This window comes from Musa acuminata, chromosome BXJ2-9, assembly GCF_036884655.1.
Source record: "Musa acuminata AAA Group cultivar baxijiao chromosome BXJ2-9, Cavendish_Baxijiao_AAA, whole genome shotgun sequence".
NCBI classification, from domain to species: Eukaryota; Viridiplantae; Streptophyta; class Magnoliopsida; order Zingiberales; family Musaceae; genus Musa; species Musa acuminata.
The window spans coordinates 47,497,262-47,516,552 of record NC_088346.1 but is presented as its reverse complement, the minus strand read 5'-3'; the positions used below and the strand labels follow the sequence as shown (position 1 = coordinate 47,516,552).

Genomic DNA, 19,291 nt, shown 5'->3' with positions numbered 1-19,291 from the left:
TGATAATTATGATTTCATGTCATATGTATTCAATTGTATGATGTTTCTTAGGAGTCAAGATTGATTCAGTTTATTGTTTGCAAACAATCATTAAATCTTAGGACTTTATCAATAAAATTTTATCGACGGAATCCATAAGGTTATCATCTCATTTAAATTTCAGTCAATTTATGATTTTTTTTTTTTTTTACATTGAACATACCAATACATTTGTTTTTTGTCAAAAGACCACAAGATTATATCCAATTTTCAGCTTTTACTGAAAAATTAATTTTATGGGGAGGTTCAATGAGTAAAATTTAAGCAAAATGACGCACTTATAGGATCTGATGAATATAATTTTATCGATATCAATTTAAACATTTTGACTAGTGATAATTAGAGTCGAATCAATGATTTAAGTCAGACGAAGTTGATGGCCAATAGCCTATGTTGTGACAATTTTGTAGAACTATATAACTCACTCAATCTTGTAGCAAAAGACTTCTATGGATAAAAAACTTCTGTGGAGCATATATGGCTTGCACATTTCAGGAATCTTTAATTTTCCTTCCCTTTCTCTCTTTCTTTGTACAATCTTCTTCTTCTGTTGGTTCCCCTAAGCATGGAATCTAACTCACATGGGTAAGATTTTTAAGTTTAGTCTAAAAATCCACTTTTTACGAGCATGCGGCCCCATTGAGCTTTTGCAATACAGGATGTTTCCCTTTATTGATTTGCTAATGCGTGCCACTCACTGTTTCTATGCCTTCAAGAAAAAAGCTGGGTGAGTAGCAGTTTCATGTAGATGAGATAACATCATTGATTTGAAATATGTGTCCTAATTCTCTCTCTCTCTCTCTCTCTACAGATTTTAGACTTTAATTTTCGTTGCATGTTTCATCCTCATAAAATGGCACACCAAAGAACTTCATCCAACTTGTCAATATAGCAGCTAATGGTAGAGACACATCAACACATGAAAGATTGAATGCACTGCATTGGCATCTAGTAAAAAGGGTCTAAAGGTGTTCTTAGCAAAAGACATTGACATCAAGATTGCTCTGCATGGGCAAATGGCTTGCACATTTCTGGACTCTTGAAATCTTAGAGATGGAATCTGTCTGACACACATGGCCAAGACTTTAATCTGAGTCTAAAAATCCACTTTTTACCAGCATGCGTCCCATTAATCTGTTCCAAAACAAACTGTTACCTCTTTGTTAGCTTTAACTATGTGCTCATGCGTGCCATTCACCTGCCTGACACTTAAAAACCAGCAGATTTGAATGCTACACTCAGTATCATTTGATTCAAATCTTGTGTCAAGGCGATCTCTTGTTTGAAATGAAGAGCAGTCATTATACAGTTGATGACTTTCCTGTAACAGCAGATGTTGCTTCTCAAATGCTTCAACTCTCCATGTTCATATACTCAACTAGTAGAGGAGAAGGTTCTGCCTTTTTGTTCATGTTCCCAATACGATGGATTTGGAAATAACATAATCATGAGCATATCATCTTCATACCTGATGATAGATTCTTGTGCAACTATGACCATCTCAGCTTTTGTAAGCTTTAGCTCCTAATCAATGGCACCTAATAGCTTTTATCAACAGCCCAAGTAGAAAAGCATAAAGATAAACCAAAGATATAAGGAGAGTGGTTAAGAAAGAGAGAGAAAAGTTGCAGGGGTCAGAAACAAAGGAAAAGACCGAGCACTCAAGAGAAAGAAGTCCTAAATTCTCGATCATACAGCACAAGTTTCAACTTCAATCAACTTGAAATGCCTACACATCTTTCCAAATAATAGGATAAGATTCCATGCTACAAATTAATCACAAGCGAATTGATGCAAAGAACTCTGGTCTGCATTAATCACAAGCGATTCGTGGCCAAGGCATGAAGAAGAGCTCTCTTCGGCAGCTCTTCAAGCATAGTAATTCAGGTGTACAACAACTAATGCATTTCCAAGCAAAGAAAAGCTCTCTTGACTTTGAGGTTTCAGTCATTCTCGTCCTATCCGAGCATTGTCTTGTAGCTAAAAGGATTCACCTCTGAAAAGTGTTCTTTAACTCGAGCGAAGCTTAAAGTGCTTTTAGCTAAAGATAATGACAACATGACAGCTGCTCGAGCATATGGCTTGCACATTTCTGTGTAATCTTCTTCTGTTTCAGCAGTATAACACACATACCTAAGATTCTAATTTCGTTCCAAGTCAGCTTTTACAAGCGTGAAACCCCATTAAGCTATTCTAATACAAGCTCTTACTTTTGGTAACTTCATTGGCAGTCACCTATTTGTGTTCATGTTCCCAGTCAGGAGGATTTATTTGAGAGCAACATAATTATGAGCATATAAGACTTGTGAGCGATAGATTCTTGAGCCACTATGTTGTATTGGTTTGAGGACTATCAACTTTCTTTAAAGCTTTAGCTCCTACTCAATGCCACTAAGTGCCTTTAGCAGCAGACTGATACAGAAGCCTAAAGAGAAGAGAAAGATAAGGAGTGTGGTTATGAAAGGGATAGAAAGTTGCAGGAATCGAAACTAAAGGAATAAAACAAGCCCACGAGAAAGCTATCATGAAACTTTAATCGGATTCCTAATCATGTGCTGAAGATGCCATCTCCAATGCAAACCAAACAAGAGGTATACAGACAGGTTGACTTCAGATCAATCAAATCTAGACGTGACTCACTCGTTGATGCAAGACACACTTGACACAGTTATAATAGAGACCTACAGTACGTAATTGCTGAAAATATTTATATCTGTGGCATAAAAGGAGACGAATTAAATCTGATACAGATATATCATTATTCTATCTAAAGCATTTGAACTCTAATACTATAATTGGTCACTTATTATTGATAGAAGATAATATTTCCTTAACTACCAACGACCAACGTCGTTGAGAGGTCAACATACTTAAGAGAACGAAGAGCAGACTTAAGGGAATGAAAGGAACGCTTGTGCCCTCACAGCAACAGCAATCGTAGCAACAATAACGATCTGCTCTTGCTCTATTTGGTATCCTTGACAGAAGTATCATCTTGCGGGAGCATGATCTAATCTGTATAAATAGGAGAGGGATATGTTAATATATTTAAGCTTTTTCACTTCATCAATAAAGCTTCTTCAATAATTGTTCTTATTTTTTATTATTTTCATCAATTATAATTATTTTTTTTGACCAAATTTCGTCACAGCACCATAGTATTCACAACATCATCTCTTTTATCAGTGACTTAGGAGGGGAACAAAAGAAGTCTGGGCCGAAGAATATTGACATTCCCTCGTTGCTGTTCTTTATAATCCTTTATGTTTTGTCTTTGGTCTATTTCTTTCTTATCAACATGATTCCTTTTCACGTGGACCGACTTATAACTCTCATCCTTTTCTCAGCTTTTGTAACGCAGCTAAAATAGCATCCAATTTCCTCGGCCAGCAGCGTTGTATGTCAACAAAGGGCATACGAGGAGGAGACTAAAGGCTTTGGCTTTGTCTAAAGAAAATACGAGAGGGAAGAGAATAAATGCTTTTTCTTTGTATTTTTCACACAGGTGAGATTGAACAATGGAAAAAGGTTTGTTCTTATATGAAGATCTTTAAGCGCAACCCATGATGGATTACTACTACTATAGATTATGGCAGGAAAACCTTCTCCTCTTGAGAAGAAGAATGCAGGAGTTTTATGGCCAGTTGGAAGGGTTGAAGCAGATTGATGGGTGATGCAATTGCCTCGCACAATTGGATACTCGTAATATCAACTTTATGAGTATATAAATATTTTAGATCATTGATCCAAACTCGACTAACTTAGTAGATCAGTAATCCATCAAACTAGATTGCGATGAATTGTTCACATAGTTATTATTGGATTATGTCTCCTTATATGTTAAGAATGAGTAAATTGGCCTAAGTGATATGACGAGTGTACTATTATTAATTTAACTTAATTAGACTAATAATTTAGATAATTTTAAATTTAAAATTAATTGAAGTTACGTGTTTACAACAAAGCGATCGATCCTTAAATCATACTAAATAATTAAAGCGAATCAAGTATAGTTAATTGATGAACATATCCTGGATAGATCAACTATGTTGGATCTTCAGTTTAGCTGGTAAATATAACAAGAATGAATATTCTTACTTTGGACTACAATGGCAAATATAACAAGAATCTTACCACCCATAGAAGACTTTATGGATCATCCAACCTTCTATTTTATGGTGTTTAATGTCAATTCTCCTGAAGATAGGGAGGCTATCTCACATTGTAGACGACAACATTACTCTAAATCGTGTATTCTCTCGGTTCTAACATGCTATAACTTTCCTTGCTCCACTTCCAATGACTTTCCATGGCCTCATTGTTCCCAAATCAAACCCCACATAATGTGGATTTTTTCTTTTTTGATTATGTGATCTCTTTTCTAAGATCGATGTAAATAATATTAAAAAATGAGAAATAAAATCCTCAAATTATAATGGGGCTTCATTTACACACAAATATCAAACATTTTAGCAACGAGATGCATTTCTTAGATGCTGTATCAATGAGAATTGAGCTAACTCCATATTATCTTTCTTGTGCATGAACTAAAGAAGCATTATAAATGAAGCTAGAAAGTTTCAGCAAGTCAGCTACTCTTCGTGTGCACGGACTGGGCTCAAACAAGCATTTCTTCTTCTCCCTCCTCCATCACTATCACCTTCTCCTTCCCTCGAGGCACGAAAGCAAAACAAAGGAAAAGTAAAAGCAAAAAGAAGCAAAGAAAAGCAAAACACAAAGTAGAGTTCTTAGCTGCTCTGTTCTTTTCACTTTAATGTCTTTATCTTCTTTTCTCTCGTTCCATGGACTGTTCCCAATATTCCCATGCTGCCCGATTCCCTCCAATGCCACCCTTCTCTTTCTCTACCCTTTATATAAGCCTTAGACATTGCCCCCTCGTCCTCTACTTTCTACCAACCTTCATCCACAAGGATACAAACACTCGAAGCTTAGTTGGAGGAAGCAGCAGCAGCAGCAACGATTGCAGCGGAAGAAAATGGAGCTGCTATCGCAGATGTGGTCACTCTTGGGCTTACTGACCATCCTCCAAAACATTCTCCCTTCTCAGCTTCTTTCCCTTCTCCATTCCATGTGGCAGTCCCTCCAAGACTCCATCACCCCCTACTCCTACTTCGACGTTCCCGAGTTCCTCGGCTCCTCCGCCGTCGAGCCCAACGACCTCTACCGCCATGTCCACCTCTACCTCCACCAGTCCCTCCTCAGCTCTGCTGCCGCCTCAGTGTCGGCTCCTCCTCGCCTCACCCTGTCTCTCCCTCGCGGTTCCGCCGCCGCTCCCTCGCTCTCCCTCTCCCCTAACCAGTCTCTTGAGGATTCCTTCGCCGGCCACAGGCTCCTCTGGACCCACCAAGCCGACACCCTCCAGGACTCCCTCGAGGAGCGCCGCTCCTTCTCCCTCCGCTTGCCAAAGCGCGCGGCTGCTGCTCTTCTCGGCTCTTACCTTTCCCACCTATCTGACAAGGCCGACCACCTCGAGCGCTCCTCCCGCCCCCGTCGCCTCTACACCAATTCTCCCCGCGGCGGGCCACCGTCGTGGTCCTCTGTTCCCTTCCGTCACCCGGCTACGTTTGCAACGCTCGCTCTCGATCCCCCAGTCAAGACCAGCCTCCTCGCCGATCTCGATGCATTTGCGGCGGGCCGCGAGTTCTACCGCCGCACTGGTCGTGCATGGAAGCGCGGGTACCTTCTGCATGGCCCACCGGGCTCCGGCAAGTCCTCGCTCATTGCTGCGATAGCCAACCACCTCCGCTACGACGTCTACGACTTGGAGCTGACCCGAGTCTCCCACAACTCAGACCTCCGCTCCTTACTCATCCAAACAAGCAATCGCTCTGTAATCGTCATTGAGGACATCGATTGCTCTCTCGACCTCACTGGCGACCGCCGTGGTACCGCGAAATCCTCTGCAGCAGCTCTTGCTGCCAGCAGGAAAAGAGCAGCAAGAAAGCGACCCCAACCTTCGATCAGCAACGATAGTTCTGACTCCGAAGATGAGTGCTGCGGCAATAGCAATGATGGGAGGGTGACATTGTCAGGGCTGCTGAATTTTATCGACGGCCTGTGGTCATGCTGCGGAGAGGAGAGGGTAATAGTGTTCACGACGAACTATGCGGAAGCAGTCGACCCAGCGCTGCTGCGGCCGGGGAGGATGGACGTGCATGTGAGACTGGGGGCATGTGGAGCGCATGCAATGAGGGAGCTAGTCGAGCGGTACGTCGGTGCGACGGAGCATGACATGTTAAGAGTGGCGGAGAGTTGTATTCGGGCAGGGGCGGAGATGACACCGGCGGAGGTAGGGGAGGTGCTGTTACGGCACAGGGAGGAGCCAGAGGAGGCAGTGAGGAAAATGGTGGCGGAGCTGCAGGCGAGAGTGGGAAGCAGTGGTGACAGCGGTGGTGGAGGAGGAGGAGAGGAAGAGGAGGAGGGGTCGGCGGCATGGAGCTGGGAGGAATCGCCGGAGAAGGCAAGAGGCAGGAAGAGGAGAGCCGGGTGGGAGAGGAGGGTGAGGTTTCTTAGAAGGCTGAGGAGTTTGACCAAGTCAGATTCAGAAAGCAGGGGAGTATAGTGCACGAGTACTACTGCTGCTGTTTTAGGTGGACCGAATCCACTTTTCTTCCTTTTAGGAGGGTTCTTTTGAGACTTTGGTCCTTCCGTAGCATTAGTGTGAGGCTACCGTCCAACTGTAAGATTTGTGTCATCTTCTGTTGATGTAATTTATGATCGTGATGGTACTAATTTTCCTTTTATCTTCAAAATATCAAATCGCAAGATAAACTCACCTAATTAGAATATATATATATATATATATATATATATATATATATAAATATATATATAATCTGATGATACTATTAAAATTATATTGAGATCTCTATATTTAATAAAATAAATTATTTATTTATATTCATTTGATACAATCTTTTATTTTTAATCTTATGAAAATATCTTTTTAACCGATCTCAATATTTCACTTTCATAAGTATAAGAATCCAAATATAACTTTTAAAAATATAAAATTAGAATACTAAATATAACTAATTATAAGAGTTAATATATAATTAACTTCTTGGATTCTCGGAGGTCAAACTTAAGGAGTAAAAGAGTCTTACTCTTTTAATTTTTCTAATTTCATCTTAATATCGAGAGATATATAATTGGTTTCCCTAAAAACTTTATATTTACAACTTTAAGTGGTGGCTAAAAAAAATTTAAAAAAAATATAATATAATGGTGGTGCACATTTATATATATTTCTAAATTAAGAATTTATTATCTCGAGTTATTTTGTAGATTTTTTTAGAATAAATGATAAAGACGAGATCTTATAATAAATTATCAATATATTTACCAAGTATCTGATACATGCTAAAAATATATTAGTTGATATCTCAAACCCTCCATTTTGATAAAAGAGTTTGGTATATTATCATCAATCAATGTTTAAGGTGTTATCTAGTGGATATTGTTAAGTTATCTTTAAAGAAAAATGTTTTTGGGAGATTGGCTGAATGAGATTTTAACTATGATATGGGGAGGATCCATAGCGGCCGTTTTAATCGGATGTAACGGGTTGCTGTTAACGGCTACGGCGATCCATTCGACGGCAGCTGGCACTCCACGTGGAGTCTCGCGTGGGCACTTCTATGCGTGGTTTCCCGAAGATAACCCCGGCCTGTGGTTGTGGCGGGCTCTGCTGCTTCGCACCCAAGTGTGGCCGAGACGCCAGAGCGGAGTGGGAGAGGAAAGGTGGGAATGGAGTTGGCGAGCAGTTGTAGCGTCTTCCTCTCGGCCGCTCTCCCTCCTGTCTTCTGCAGGAGTCGATGGAGAAGCAGAAGCGGTGGCTTCGCGAGTGGTGGCGGTGAGTTCGTTTCTCTCCCACTTTAATCGTGGCAGAAGATACCATTTTGTAATATCATTAAAAAGGTTTCTTGAGTAAATTTAGGTTGCACGATCTGAGGCATCTTCTTTCTGCAGATTTCTTGTATGTTTTTAGCTGTTAATTTCTTTTGTTTCTGTCGGTGATTTGAGGTATGAAATAGTACTGGGTTTTTGTCTACGAAGTATAAATTAGTGGAAAGCGATGATGATGACAGGAACGACAATTAACTGTAACTGTCACCCGATAGCGGACTTGTTTTCTTCTTTGCAGAAAATTGGGCACTCTAATTCTGTTTCGTTTGAGCATACCCAGATGTTGTGAACTTGTGCCTGACCTGAATGATGCAATAATTTGTTCCTTTCTCCTTGAGGAGATTCAGTTGTTTTGTGGGGATAAGCCAATGTTTGTTGAGAAACTACTATCATACAAATGCATATGAAAGATGAGTATCTTTATGTGAAACTGTTGTTAAAACATACTAGAATCAGGAAACGAAAACATGAGATAAGTGAGAGGTTTGAATTGGATAACGTGGAAAAGTAGGAAACATGAGTAGAGTACTTAAGCTGTATTATGATAACATCAGTTTGGAAGTGCACTAAATAAACAGAACAAGGAGAGGGCCTAAAGTTGCATAGATGAAAGTGATAAAAAATTCTTTAAGAAAGATTGATAATAAACTTGCCTTTCAGTATAAGTGGAAACATAGAATTTGAACTATCAACTTTCAATAAAATCTTTCATGGCTACACTGTAACTGTATATCCATACACATCACAGTATGTAATGGAAAAAACACTTGACTTGAATTTGGTTTTGCAAGATAAGAATCTGGTTCGATGTTGTACCTTTTCTTTTCACAATCAATTGTACAAGTAACTGGCTTCAAAGCTGTAGTGTTGATCTTCTATGTTTTTATGTAAAACCACAATGGTTGATTTTGTGTACTTTTTGAAAGTCATCTATCATTTGCTGGTGTTTTTACTGCATTGTCTTCTTAACAAAGTATTCAGTATATTCTTCCATTAAGTTGTTCATACTTGCTGCAGGAAGTACCTGTCACTTATTTCGACGTGTGATCGATATATATTATGGGTTCCATTTATTTCAATTTTAAATAATAGATCTTTACAGCATCCAAAGTGCTTCATGCTTTTGCATGTCAAAACTAACTAATCCAATGACAGCTAAATTTCATGTCAGCTCCAATTTGGAGGAAGAAGCTATGAAGCACAATGACCCTGAATCTTCATCGGGCAAAATTAACATGAAGGTTAGATGATCTGCTTTTTTTTGGAGCTCTTTAAAACTTAAATTCTTGACTATATATATATATATATATATATATTCACATTTGTCTTTCACTAAAATTGTCTCTCTTCTGCTAGGGTTTTTCTGTGCACGGAAGTATTGCATCTATAAGCTTCTTTTTTTCCTTCTTTTGTTACCGAGGCATAAGATTACTATTGAATCCAATATGAACTGAGCATGCATACATGACCTTTAGACTACTTTTTCAAATTTTAATCCCTTTCTGCACTTGATTGTGAATTCTAAAGATGACACATTACAGTATGTTACCAGAGACTGCTATCCTGTGACTACAATGGGTTTGGCACCAACGTATAGTTAATTTCTGGTTCCACAAATATGGAACCAACTTGAAATAGCTTTTTAAAAAATGCCTAACCATGTGCAAAGTAAATATTTGGATATCATTTATTGTATTTATGCAGTTGTATATAACTATTATCATTGTTTACACGAGCTCTCGCACTAGGAACAATTGGTATTCTAGATTCACATTGATGAAAAGATGCATCATTGCTCCTCAATTTAGGTTAAGGTTTGTTAATATAAGTGTTGCACTCAAACATGACACAGAAACTCCTTGATGAACCATGAAGGAGCTGTGTAAAACACAATCCAGAGCAAGTCAAAAATCAACTAATGACTTGTTGGTCTATTGCTTAGAAGAAACTTATGTTGCTGATACATAAAATATGCTTCCATGGATAAGGTTAGTTGGTGGGAGGATTTCATTGTTACTGCATCCTGTGTAGCTCCCAACTTCATTACAATTGTAACAGAAGTGGTGTTCCAGAAAGGCTTATTGGACCTTTTATGCACCAAGAGGGGAGTCAATTTGTGCTTTGTGGAGTGAAATAAAAGAAATTTTAAATTTCCCAAAGCCCGATTAGTAAGAAGCACAAATCTTATATACAAAGATCAAGTAAAAGATCTAGGAGATGCAAGATTTATACTAGCTCAGAAAACTTGACTACATCCATTGTTAGGCTCCTCTACTCTTTGAAGTAACCTGTTCATTAAGATTTCTTCCATTGGTGAAGATCAAACAAATTGTACCCCTATCTCTAGAGTAAATTCTACATTCATTCTTTTGCATTTTGCCAAGATCAAGAACATTACCTGGTTCCTTTTTCCAGGTTAGAGATTAAAAATTTTCCTACACTTTTCAAATTAGAGGTAGCTTGTCTCTTTCCAATATCAGAGAGAAACTTGTCAGTTTTCCAGGGTCAAATCTTCTCTTTTGCAGACCTAGATAGAATTTTTCTCTTCGGTAGACCAGTATGTACCGAAGAAGACTAGTTAATGGAGGAAGAGGAAGGAAGAAGAAGGAAGAAGCGAAGGTGGTGTAGGAGGAAGGAGGAGGAATAGGAAGGAAGAGGAGGCGGTGGAGGAAGGAGGAAGAGGAGAAGAGGAGTGCACCTAAATGGCATCCTAGTGCATGACAGAGGGTGACTATGCACGATGAGGCTCTTGTGACTAGGGCTCGATCACGAGCATGAGTAGGAGGATATGCAATTGTTTTTTTTTATATATATAGCCAGACTAGACAGCTCAAAATGGGTTCAGTCCATGTACCAGTTCACACCTGGACCAGTATGTCCAGGCAAAAGGGAGTTCCGTGTGCTCAACTCAATACAACTTAATATTCTACACAAGCTAGATGTACAAGCTTATAACTAACTTGTTTTAGGAGGTAGAAAGACCACTTAAAAAATATGGCAGATGATGCTCAAGAGTCTCTCTATCAAGGTTTGAAGTATCATTTGGGACCCATATCGGTCCTTCATCAGTTTGACTCCTGCAAGCTAGGTAGTCAATGATATTTATTGATTGTGTCCTGATCAATCTCCTGGGATCTCTACTGTACCTCTTCTTCGACTCCCTCAAGAATGAAACAAGATGGACCTGTGGTTCTGCTGTTAGGCTCTTCAGTGCACATACTGAATCAATCATTGGATTTGAGTCATCATTACAGAAGTCTAGATCAAATAGATCTATGTCAGTTTCTTTGTCCAATTCATGGCAACTCTATCTGAAATGCATGTTATAGTTAACAAGACATGTTTTTCTAATAGTTTATAAGAAAGCTGGTTATGAACTTTTGTATGCGTCAAGGTGAATGTCAACCAATTATGCTGACAACTGCTGGACGATATAGTTTGTGATAGGACCCTTATTGTTATTGTGAGCTATCATGGGCCAATTGCTGAAATAGCTTCAGGATCATCTATGTACTATTATTTTGTCTCATTAGATGTACAGAAATATACATTACTATAATAGATACTCTTATGATTATACCTTGTTTGTTTAAAAGATGTTTAAAATTTTGATAACCTTCTAAATCTTCTTGTTTTGGAATATGACCATGTTAATGTCTTACTTTCTCATGCAGGAAACTAAGTCACTGCCATCAAGACGTAAATGCCTTACTTGTTTATGTGCATCTCTAGCAGTAATAAATATCTCTGGTCCTTCATTCTATGCACCCACTGGACTTGCCTCAGAGAAGATGGAGGGCTCCTCTAGTAAATTAAAATCTGTATGTCGAAATTGTGCTGGAAGTGGCGTAGTATTATGTGAGACATCTTCCTTTCTTATATTTTTTTTCCTGTGTTCTAATTATGTTGTTCAAGTGGTTCTACTACCTTATATATATTTCTGTTTCAATACTACCTATCAGCTTTATGAAATCAAAGTTTTATATTATTAGATGTAAGAGGTAAATGTGGAATCCTTAGGTTTTTCACACTGATATTTTCAGGTTTCGATAATTGAAATTAGTAATTAGGTATTTCACCAGGTCTTGAGATTCAAATGAAAACATGCAAGAAGCCTTGGCAGTTTATTACACGAATGGTGAGTTTTGATGAAATAAACTCACTTCCTACTCTCTGGTTGATCCAATGACACTAAGATTGGTTTTGTGGTTAGGTCTGACCAGCAGAAAGCTGTCCAGTAAGAATTGTATTGATACACATTATGTTTTCTTTTGATATATCAAGAAAGCTGTATAAGGTCAGGTCTTTATAGAAACATCATTTCTGCTGTTTAATTATAAAAGATCTCCTGTAGGATAACTTTTAGCAGAATGAGGTGTTGCATATTGTGATGGAGAGATTGAAGCATAGAAAACATAACTAGCATGAAAGGAAGGTCTGTGATGTGTCAGTAAAAGAACCCCTTCTGTTGTAATAGTAATACAGCTTACAATTTTTACACTTGACTAAACTAAAGTCATCTTACAGTTAAGATCTCCCTAAAATACCCCATCATGTAATTTAACTGGAGTTTTATACTAATAGGACTGTTTAGGTACTGAAAATGGAGACAGACGTCCAGACGGTTATGAATTTCTTAATAGAAGCATTTAGAACATAGACCCTGACTCAACTTTAGTAAACAAAACATGATCCGCTAAAGACTCCAACCAAATCTGACCAGCCCTATAACTGAACTCAAGTAGACAAATTGGCCCATAATAAAACTGACAATAAGATGCAACTTTAATGTCAGTTGATGTAGCTAATCAAACCTCATGTTAAAGTAAGGATTAAAAAAATCAGTAGACCAGTATGTATCAACTTGTATTTACATTTCCAATCAGGTTCCTGTACATGCACCATGCAATTTTGCCTGGTCCCTTACTATTGGCTACAATTACCATATTGTCATGCTGCTCGGTTTAAATGGTTAAATCCAGGGTTATCAGGGCTTAACCACATAGTATTCCTATAATCTTATTGTTCTTCTTGTTTAAGAGCTTTTGATAGTTGTATTTTTCTTTTTTTCTTTTTGCTTCCCTCCCACACACTTCCTTTGCCTTCAATATGCTCCTCCTTCTGTACCTTTTCCCTCTCCAAAGGAAAATGTCAAACGCTGGATTTCTCTCCTGTATGTCGGATTCCATACCCGAGACAAAAATGGAACCTAATATTTTCTATGAAAACTTGAATACATAAATTTTCAGTTAAAAAGTCGTGTTACTTTTTCCATAGACTTCGTAAATTGTTGCACAAACAATGTCTGCTTTTATAAGTTATTGTTTTTATTCTTTTTAAGTGCAAGACACTTACAATGCTGTCTTAGATATGAGTTTATGCAACATAAGATTTAGCTTGAGTTGACTTAGTGCCAGAATTAGTCCACTGGTATTTCAAGTTGAGCCATGTGAGGTTTAGGATTAAACAAACTTGGATTAAGTCTGGATATAAATCATGTTACTTCCTTTTTGAAATTTAGTTGGATTTTCAATACCTGATGATTGTTGAAGTCACATAAGAACTCATATTAGCTATAGTTTGGTCATACAACCTTGTCACACACTATTATTCAGCTAATGTAGTTTTCTTAATGAAGTTAATTTTGTTTCCTGTGTGGAGATCGGTTATTGCCAAATATGTACTTTGAAGGAGAGAGAGGGTTCCTCACATTCTTAAGAGTACTAATCAATGTAGCAACTTAATAGTTTATATTGTAGGGGGGATCCATCCAGATAACAAATTATGCATGTCAACAGCCGATGATGTTCGAGTGGATTTGCTTCTTTGGGCTGCATATCTCTAGCGTTTTTTTGTAATTTCCTCTTAATGCTTTGTCTTTTGTTTCTCCTAATTGTGGAACAACCTTTTCTAAAATATGTTGTTTGAACCTTTTATCTTATTATTGGTTGATATTCTAGTTACATTTTAAATGTGATATTAGTGTAAACAGGTCATTTCAAATGATAGGAATTCAATTGTAGTATGAAGCAGGAAAAATCTAAACATGGCATCAGGAACTGGTAATTGTGATTTATAAGATAACTGTGGCATGCTTGGATGGTATAAGGAGCAAGGGCTTCCACAGCATATGTACATAATCTTAATCTCTCCCACTTCTGAATATAGGCACTGGTTCAGAATCTTCTGTTCCAAGGATAGGTATCCTTACCTTCAATTTGAATTCAAGTTGATCAGATTGTCTGTGAAGAGTTTAAATGATTCCCTATTTCCCTCACAGTGAAATGGATAGCAAACTGTTGCAATCACAAGCTCACAAGAAGCTAGATGATGGATCACAAATTTCATATTCCCTTGTTGATTTGTGGTCTCGCAAGAGATAAGCCACTCTAGCATTGAATCTTCAATTTGAGCCAAAGAGGTTACAGTTTATGATAACACATGCTCACAAGTTATTTCCGCATTGAATGAACCCATACACATGAGATACTAAATTGGTGCATTCCATTCAAAATGCAACATGTAAATGACAACATTTGGAAATATTCAAGGACTGATACCATAGGACTTTTTCTGATAAATATCTTCTCTTGCTTTGACTTAGGTGACATGTGTGGCGGCACAGGAAAATGGAAAGCACTCAACCGAAAGCGAGCAAAGGATGTATATGAGTTTACTGAGTGCCCAAATTGTTATGGTGTGTCTTTGGTATTTTGTATAATAAATTTTGTATGTAGTTTTATGAGCCTTTGTCATATATTCCGCATGTCTTTTTAAGTATGCTTCATTAAGTTTTTGGGCAATTTGTGTCTTCGTTTTTGGCTACATTAAGATGTATAGTACTTAGTTTTCTTTGATCTGTCAAATTCCTCTGTCAGTTTAATCATCTCTCTTCCCATGATCACTGTGCTGGGTGCCAATGAATGGAACTATACAAATATGGTTACACAAAAGGAAAAGTCCAGTCATAGCTTATGCAAACTATTCAGTATGTACAAAATCCACACTTTCAAACCTCTTTGGCATGCAGAGGTAGAGTGTTTGGAATCAAGGAGTAGGTTTAGTCCAGCAAAAGGATTTTCACATAGTCCACATATAGAGTTTTACCAGGACACAGTCAATACATATCCACAGTGTAAAGAATGGTGCACCATTTATAATTTAGATTGACAAAGTAATCCTGTGTTGTAATTTTTTATGTTTCTCACTATTAAATCTGACCACATGTGTGGCTTGTTACTTATCTGGATTTGTTAATTGTTTAACACTTTTACATAATAGATAAAATGTTCACTTGTATCATGTTCTACTGACACAGAAATATACAAGTTAAATTCTTCTATGGTCTTGCTTCAGATTTCTATTTAAGTTTCTATATATTGTTGACTTTACCCATTCTCAATCGGTTTTGAAGCTTTATATGGTAGTTTTACTCATCCTGTCACACTTAACTCTTATCTGCACAAATTTTATGCTTATATTTTGAATTTTGATGAGGTAGCGCTAAAAGAAGCTTGTGATTCAGCATGCAGCTATAAACTTGTGATGAACTTCTGCTAGCATTCCTCATTTATCTAAATTCTAAAAGTTTATAGTTTAGGTCATAAATTGTTATGTGCATTTGTTATTATTAAACATTTGCTCCTTTAGCCATCATTGAAAATTGAAGTTTCTAATGGACTCAATGGTTCTCCTTCACCTACAAGATGCCCTTGTATTTATTTATTTATTTGCCAGCTTCATTTTGTTCTGGAAAATCGACCTCATGCATGAACTTTGGAACATGTCCTTTTTTATTGTTAAAAGGATTGACCACTTTATTAAATTTAGACTCATTGAGTAGAATGCTATACATGATGGTTCAGGTCGTGGAAAGCTGGTCTGCCCAGTTTGTCTTGGCACAGGCTTGCCCAACAACAAGGGGCTTCTTCGGCGACCAGAGGCACGAAAGTTGCTAGAGAAGATGTATAATGGCAGGCTGTTGCCCACATCTTGACTACTGTTCCAGGCATGTTCGACAGCTTGCAGTTTATTGCCCATAATTTCTTATTTGTAGCAGAACTACATGTTTGATTACATGATCTACCATTCCAACCAAAGCAATGGTTATATGGATTCTTTTGTGGAGCTTATGAGCATACCTACAAGGTTGATTGTTAACTTCAACCAACCTGTTGATGGAAAAAGGATGCACACAACAAGAAGTTAGTATAGTCTGGATTTTTCACAAATGCTTCAGTGCTGATTTAGAAAAAAATATTTCCTTAATGTATATACCAGATCACAAATGTTTGTGCAGAAGCATATTTTGAGCTCAACTGGTAAAAAGGTCTAATGTATTCCTATTTCTGGGTCAATGGTGATTCATGCTTGAGAGACATGTGAGCATATATATATACTATGAACCAACTTGCTTTTTGCTATGAATATTCATTTGTTTCTTATTATTTCCGAAACTACTACAAAGTTGTGGATTCCATTGTAGCATTTCCTATCATTTTTTCTACTTGTATTTTGATACTCCACCCTCTTACCAATGACTCATGTAATGTGTTCTCATGTACCAAGTGGAAATGGCACCCACCCATGACATAATTAATACTTTGTTAGGTTTAATCAGTATTATTTGAAATTTTAGAGATTTTGGAGCTTACAATAAGTCATTTTTAAAGATAAGATTCATACAGATGTTTTTTTATTTTTTTAAGATAAATGATGAAGTTTTGATTCCAAAACTTTATGATCCAGCAGGGTCTTACTGGTCAAAATTAGCTATGCTTTTTGAATACGTGGAATAAAGATTCAAACCTTGTCAGTCTCCATAACTGAGTTGGCAGAAATATGTTCATATATTTTTAATTATTATCTTATATAGCATATAAAATATAAGTGCCATGGAGAAGAAAGCTCTTACATTGTAGCGTTAAGACAGACGAGGAAGGCATGAGCATGTTTAGTATGACAATCAATTTCCATCATCATAAATGATTTCGTAAAATTGTCATTGTGATCTATAAAAATTACCATGATGATAAATGAAGTCTCTTTCAACCATGTTAAGGCATGGGATTAAATTAGCTCGGATAATGGCTTGTTAATTTGCTCAACCACATGAAGCTGCTGTGTTCCTCAGATCACTCAGCTGAATATTATATTATACTATTTTCATTTGTTGTTTGCTAAGGGATTGGGTTGCCTCTCACTATCTTGGTGATGATATGAATGATGGAATTGGCTCTCATGTTGGGGACTGCCAGCAGAAGTCTTTTAAGACTCCCAAGTTTCTTCCCTAATTAGCTAGCATTTCCATTTACATCAATGTTCCCAACATGTAAGTTGACCTTGAATTGATAGTTAGAGACAATGTTGTTTACTTCTCTCAGAAACTATCAAATCAATTATATGAGAAGTGTTTAAAACTATAAAGTTTCTTCCCAAATAGCTACCATATTCATTTATGTCAATGTTCCCAACATGTAAGCTGACCTTGAATTAATTGCTGAGACAATGTTGGTCACTTCTCCCAGAAACTAAGTCAAGAATATGGAAAGAGCAGCACTCTAACACAGGTGTTTAGGACAACCAAGTTTCTCCCCAGAGAGAGCTAACATGCCCATTTATTTCAATGGTCCCAACATTTAAGTTGACCCTAGAAACAATGTTGTTCACTTTCTAAGAATTTAAGTCAAGAGTATGGGTAGATTGAGATGGAGCTTTCAACTCTGTTTTTGTTTCTCAAAACATGACAACTCCTGCATGATGGATTGGAGTTCACTCATCATAATGTGTGATGAGCATGGCTGTGGCAAACAAGATAAGTTGAACATATCTTGAGCTTCTCATAGACGCCAACATAATTGCAGTTTATATCATTCAATATACATGCAATAATACTCTGTCACAGTTTCATTTATATTCTTCCTGCCTTAACAAATATAGTTTCTATCATTTACATTCAATGATGGTTGTTTTTTCTTTTTTATAAAGGTAAGTGATGAAGATCCTGTAATTTTACTATTTAATATCTTCGATTTAGTTTCTTTCATGCTTGTATTATTATTATTATAATGTAAAATAAAAATAAATATAAAATTGATTTAGTGATTAATGTTGGAATGTTGGAATTATTGGTATTGGATTCAGTGTATTCATTCCAACTAATAGAAAATGCCTCCCATGCAACTTAGTTTTCAATTAAAAATATCTAAAAATTACTTACCAATTATAACTATTTGATATGGATAAGAATTTTTCTCAAAATTTAATAACTATTTTCTTAAAATTTTTAATATAATATATTTAAGGATAGCCAGTGATTTAATGAATTGGAGCTTTTAGAAGAGGGGAATTTTAACTGAAGAGACAGAAAAAGGAGTTTGAGGAGAAGAAAATAATAATAAAAAAGGTTCCATCCAAGAAAAACTCAAAATGTATGGTATTTCCCTGAATTCACTGACACATATACCCCTGCAAGAAAAACTAATATATTTTCCCCTTAATATCCCTCTGAAAAGCCTAGTTAACCACCATTAAATGTGTTTAGTATATATATATATATATATATGTATATGTATATATGTATATGTATATATATGTATATATGTATATACATACATGTATGTTTAGAAATATGCTTATATTTTTAATATGCATTTGGATAAGAAGACTTGAGTGAATGTGTTTTTGTGAAGTGCTTTGAGTGATTGGTAAATAATAGATGAAAACTATATTTGAAGTATGTACTCACGTAAATGTTGTTTGACAAAATTATATTTCAAAAATATATTAAAGATTATATGATAAATTTATCCTTCTAATATTTTAAATATTTATTCAAGAGTGAATACATATATTTTATTTTAAATTAATAAGTAAATAAAAATATGTAATCTTTAAAAAAATTCATATGACCTAGATATACAATAAATAAAATTTCAACCTTATAGGTAAATATAAAGAAAAGTTTTAAAAAATAAATAAATAAAATTTTATATTATAGAATATATAAATCATGTTCATCTTGGTAATTTTGTAATTTTAGATAATATTAAGTGAGGTAGCATTTGTCATGTAATATCCAGGTTATATATATATATATATATATATATATATATATATATATATATATATATATATATATATATATATATATATATATATATATATATGCATTGAACCATATTTGATTTTAAATGCATTGGCAAACGCATGATGGGATGTGCGATAGATGCAGTCTGATTCTTCTTTCTTCCCCGCATTTACTTGCCGTCAAAGCGCGTCTGATCGCACATGCGTTAATTGGCTTCCAGAAATGTTTCATTCG

The 19,291-nt window shown here is 36.5% G+C and overlaps 2 protein-coding genes across 3 annotated transcripts; both read left to right on the top strand.

Annotated features, from left to right (window-relative positions):
* The first annotated feature begins 4,905 nt into the window (after positions 1-4,905).
* LOC135623918 (AAA-ATPase At4g30250-like) lies at positions 4,906-6,802 on the top strand. The gene has a single exon (XM_065127382.1). The coding sequence runs from the start codon at positions 5,036-5,038 to the stop codon at positions 6,620-6,622; it is 1,587 nt and encodes a 528-aa protein (XP_064983454.1). The 5' UTR covers positions 4,906-5,035; the 3' UTR covers positions 6,623-6,802.
* Positions 6,803-7,738: 936 nt separating this feature from the next.
* On the top strand, positions 7,739-16,415 carry LOC103999189 (protein PHOTOSYSTEM I ASSEMBLY 2, chloroplastic). Of its 2 annotated transcripts, none has more exons than XM_009420856.3 (5): positions 7,739-7,915; positions 9,124-9,209; positions 11,643-11,826; positions 14,573-14,665; positions 15,834-16,415. In XM_009420856.3, the coding sequence occupies exons 1-5, from the start codon at positions 7,810-7,812 to the stop codon at positions 15,962-15,964; spliced, it is 600 nt and encodes a 199-aa protein (XP_009419131.1). In that variant the 5' UTR covers positions 7,739-7,809; the 3' UTR covers positions 15,965-16,415. The 2 variants fall into 2 exon arrangements, with proteins under 2 accessions (XP_009419131.1, XP_064983051.1); XM_065126979.1 differs by having other exon boundaries at positions 7,741-7,915; positions 9,140-9,209.
* The last annotated feature ends 2,876 nt before the right edge of the window (positions 16,416-19,291 follow it).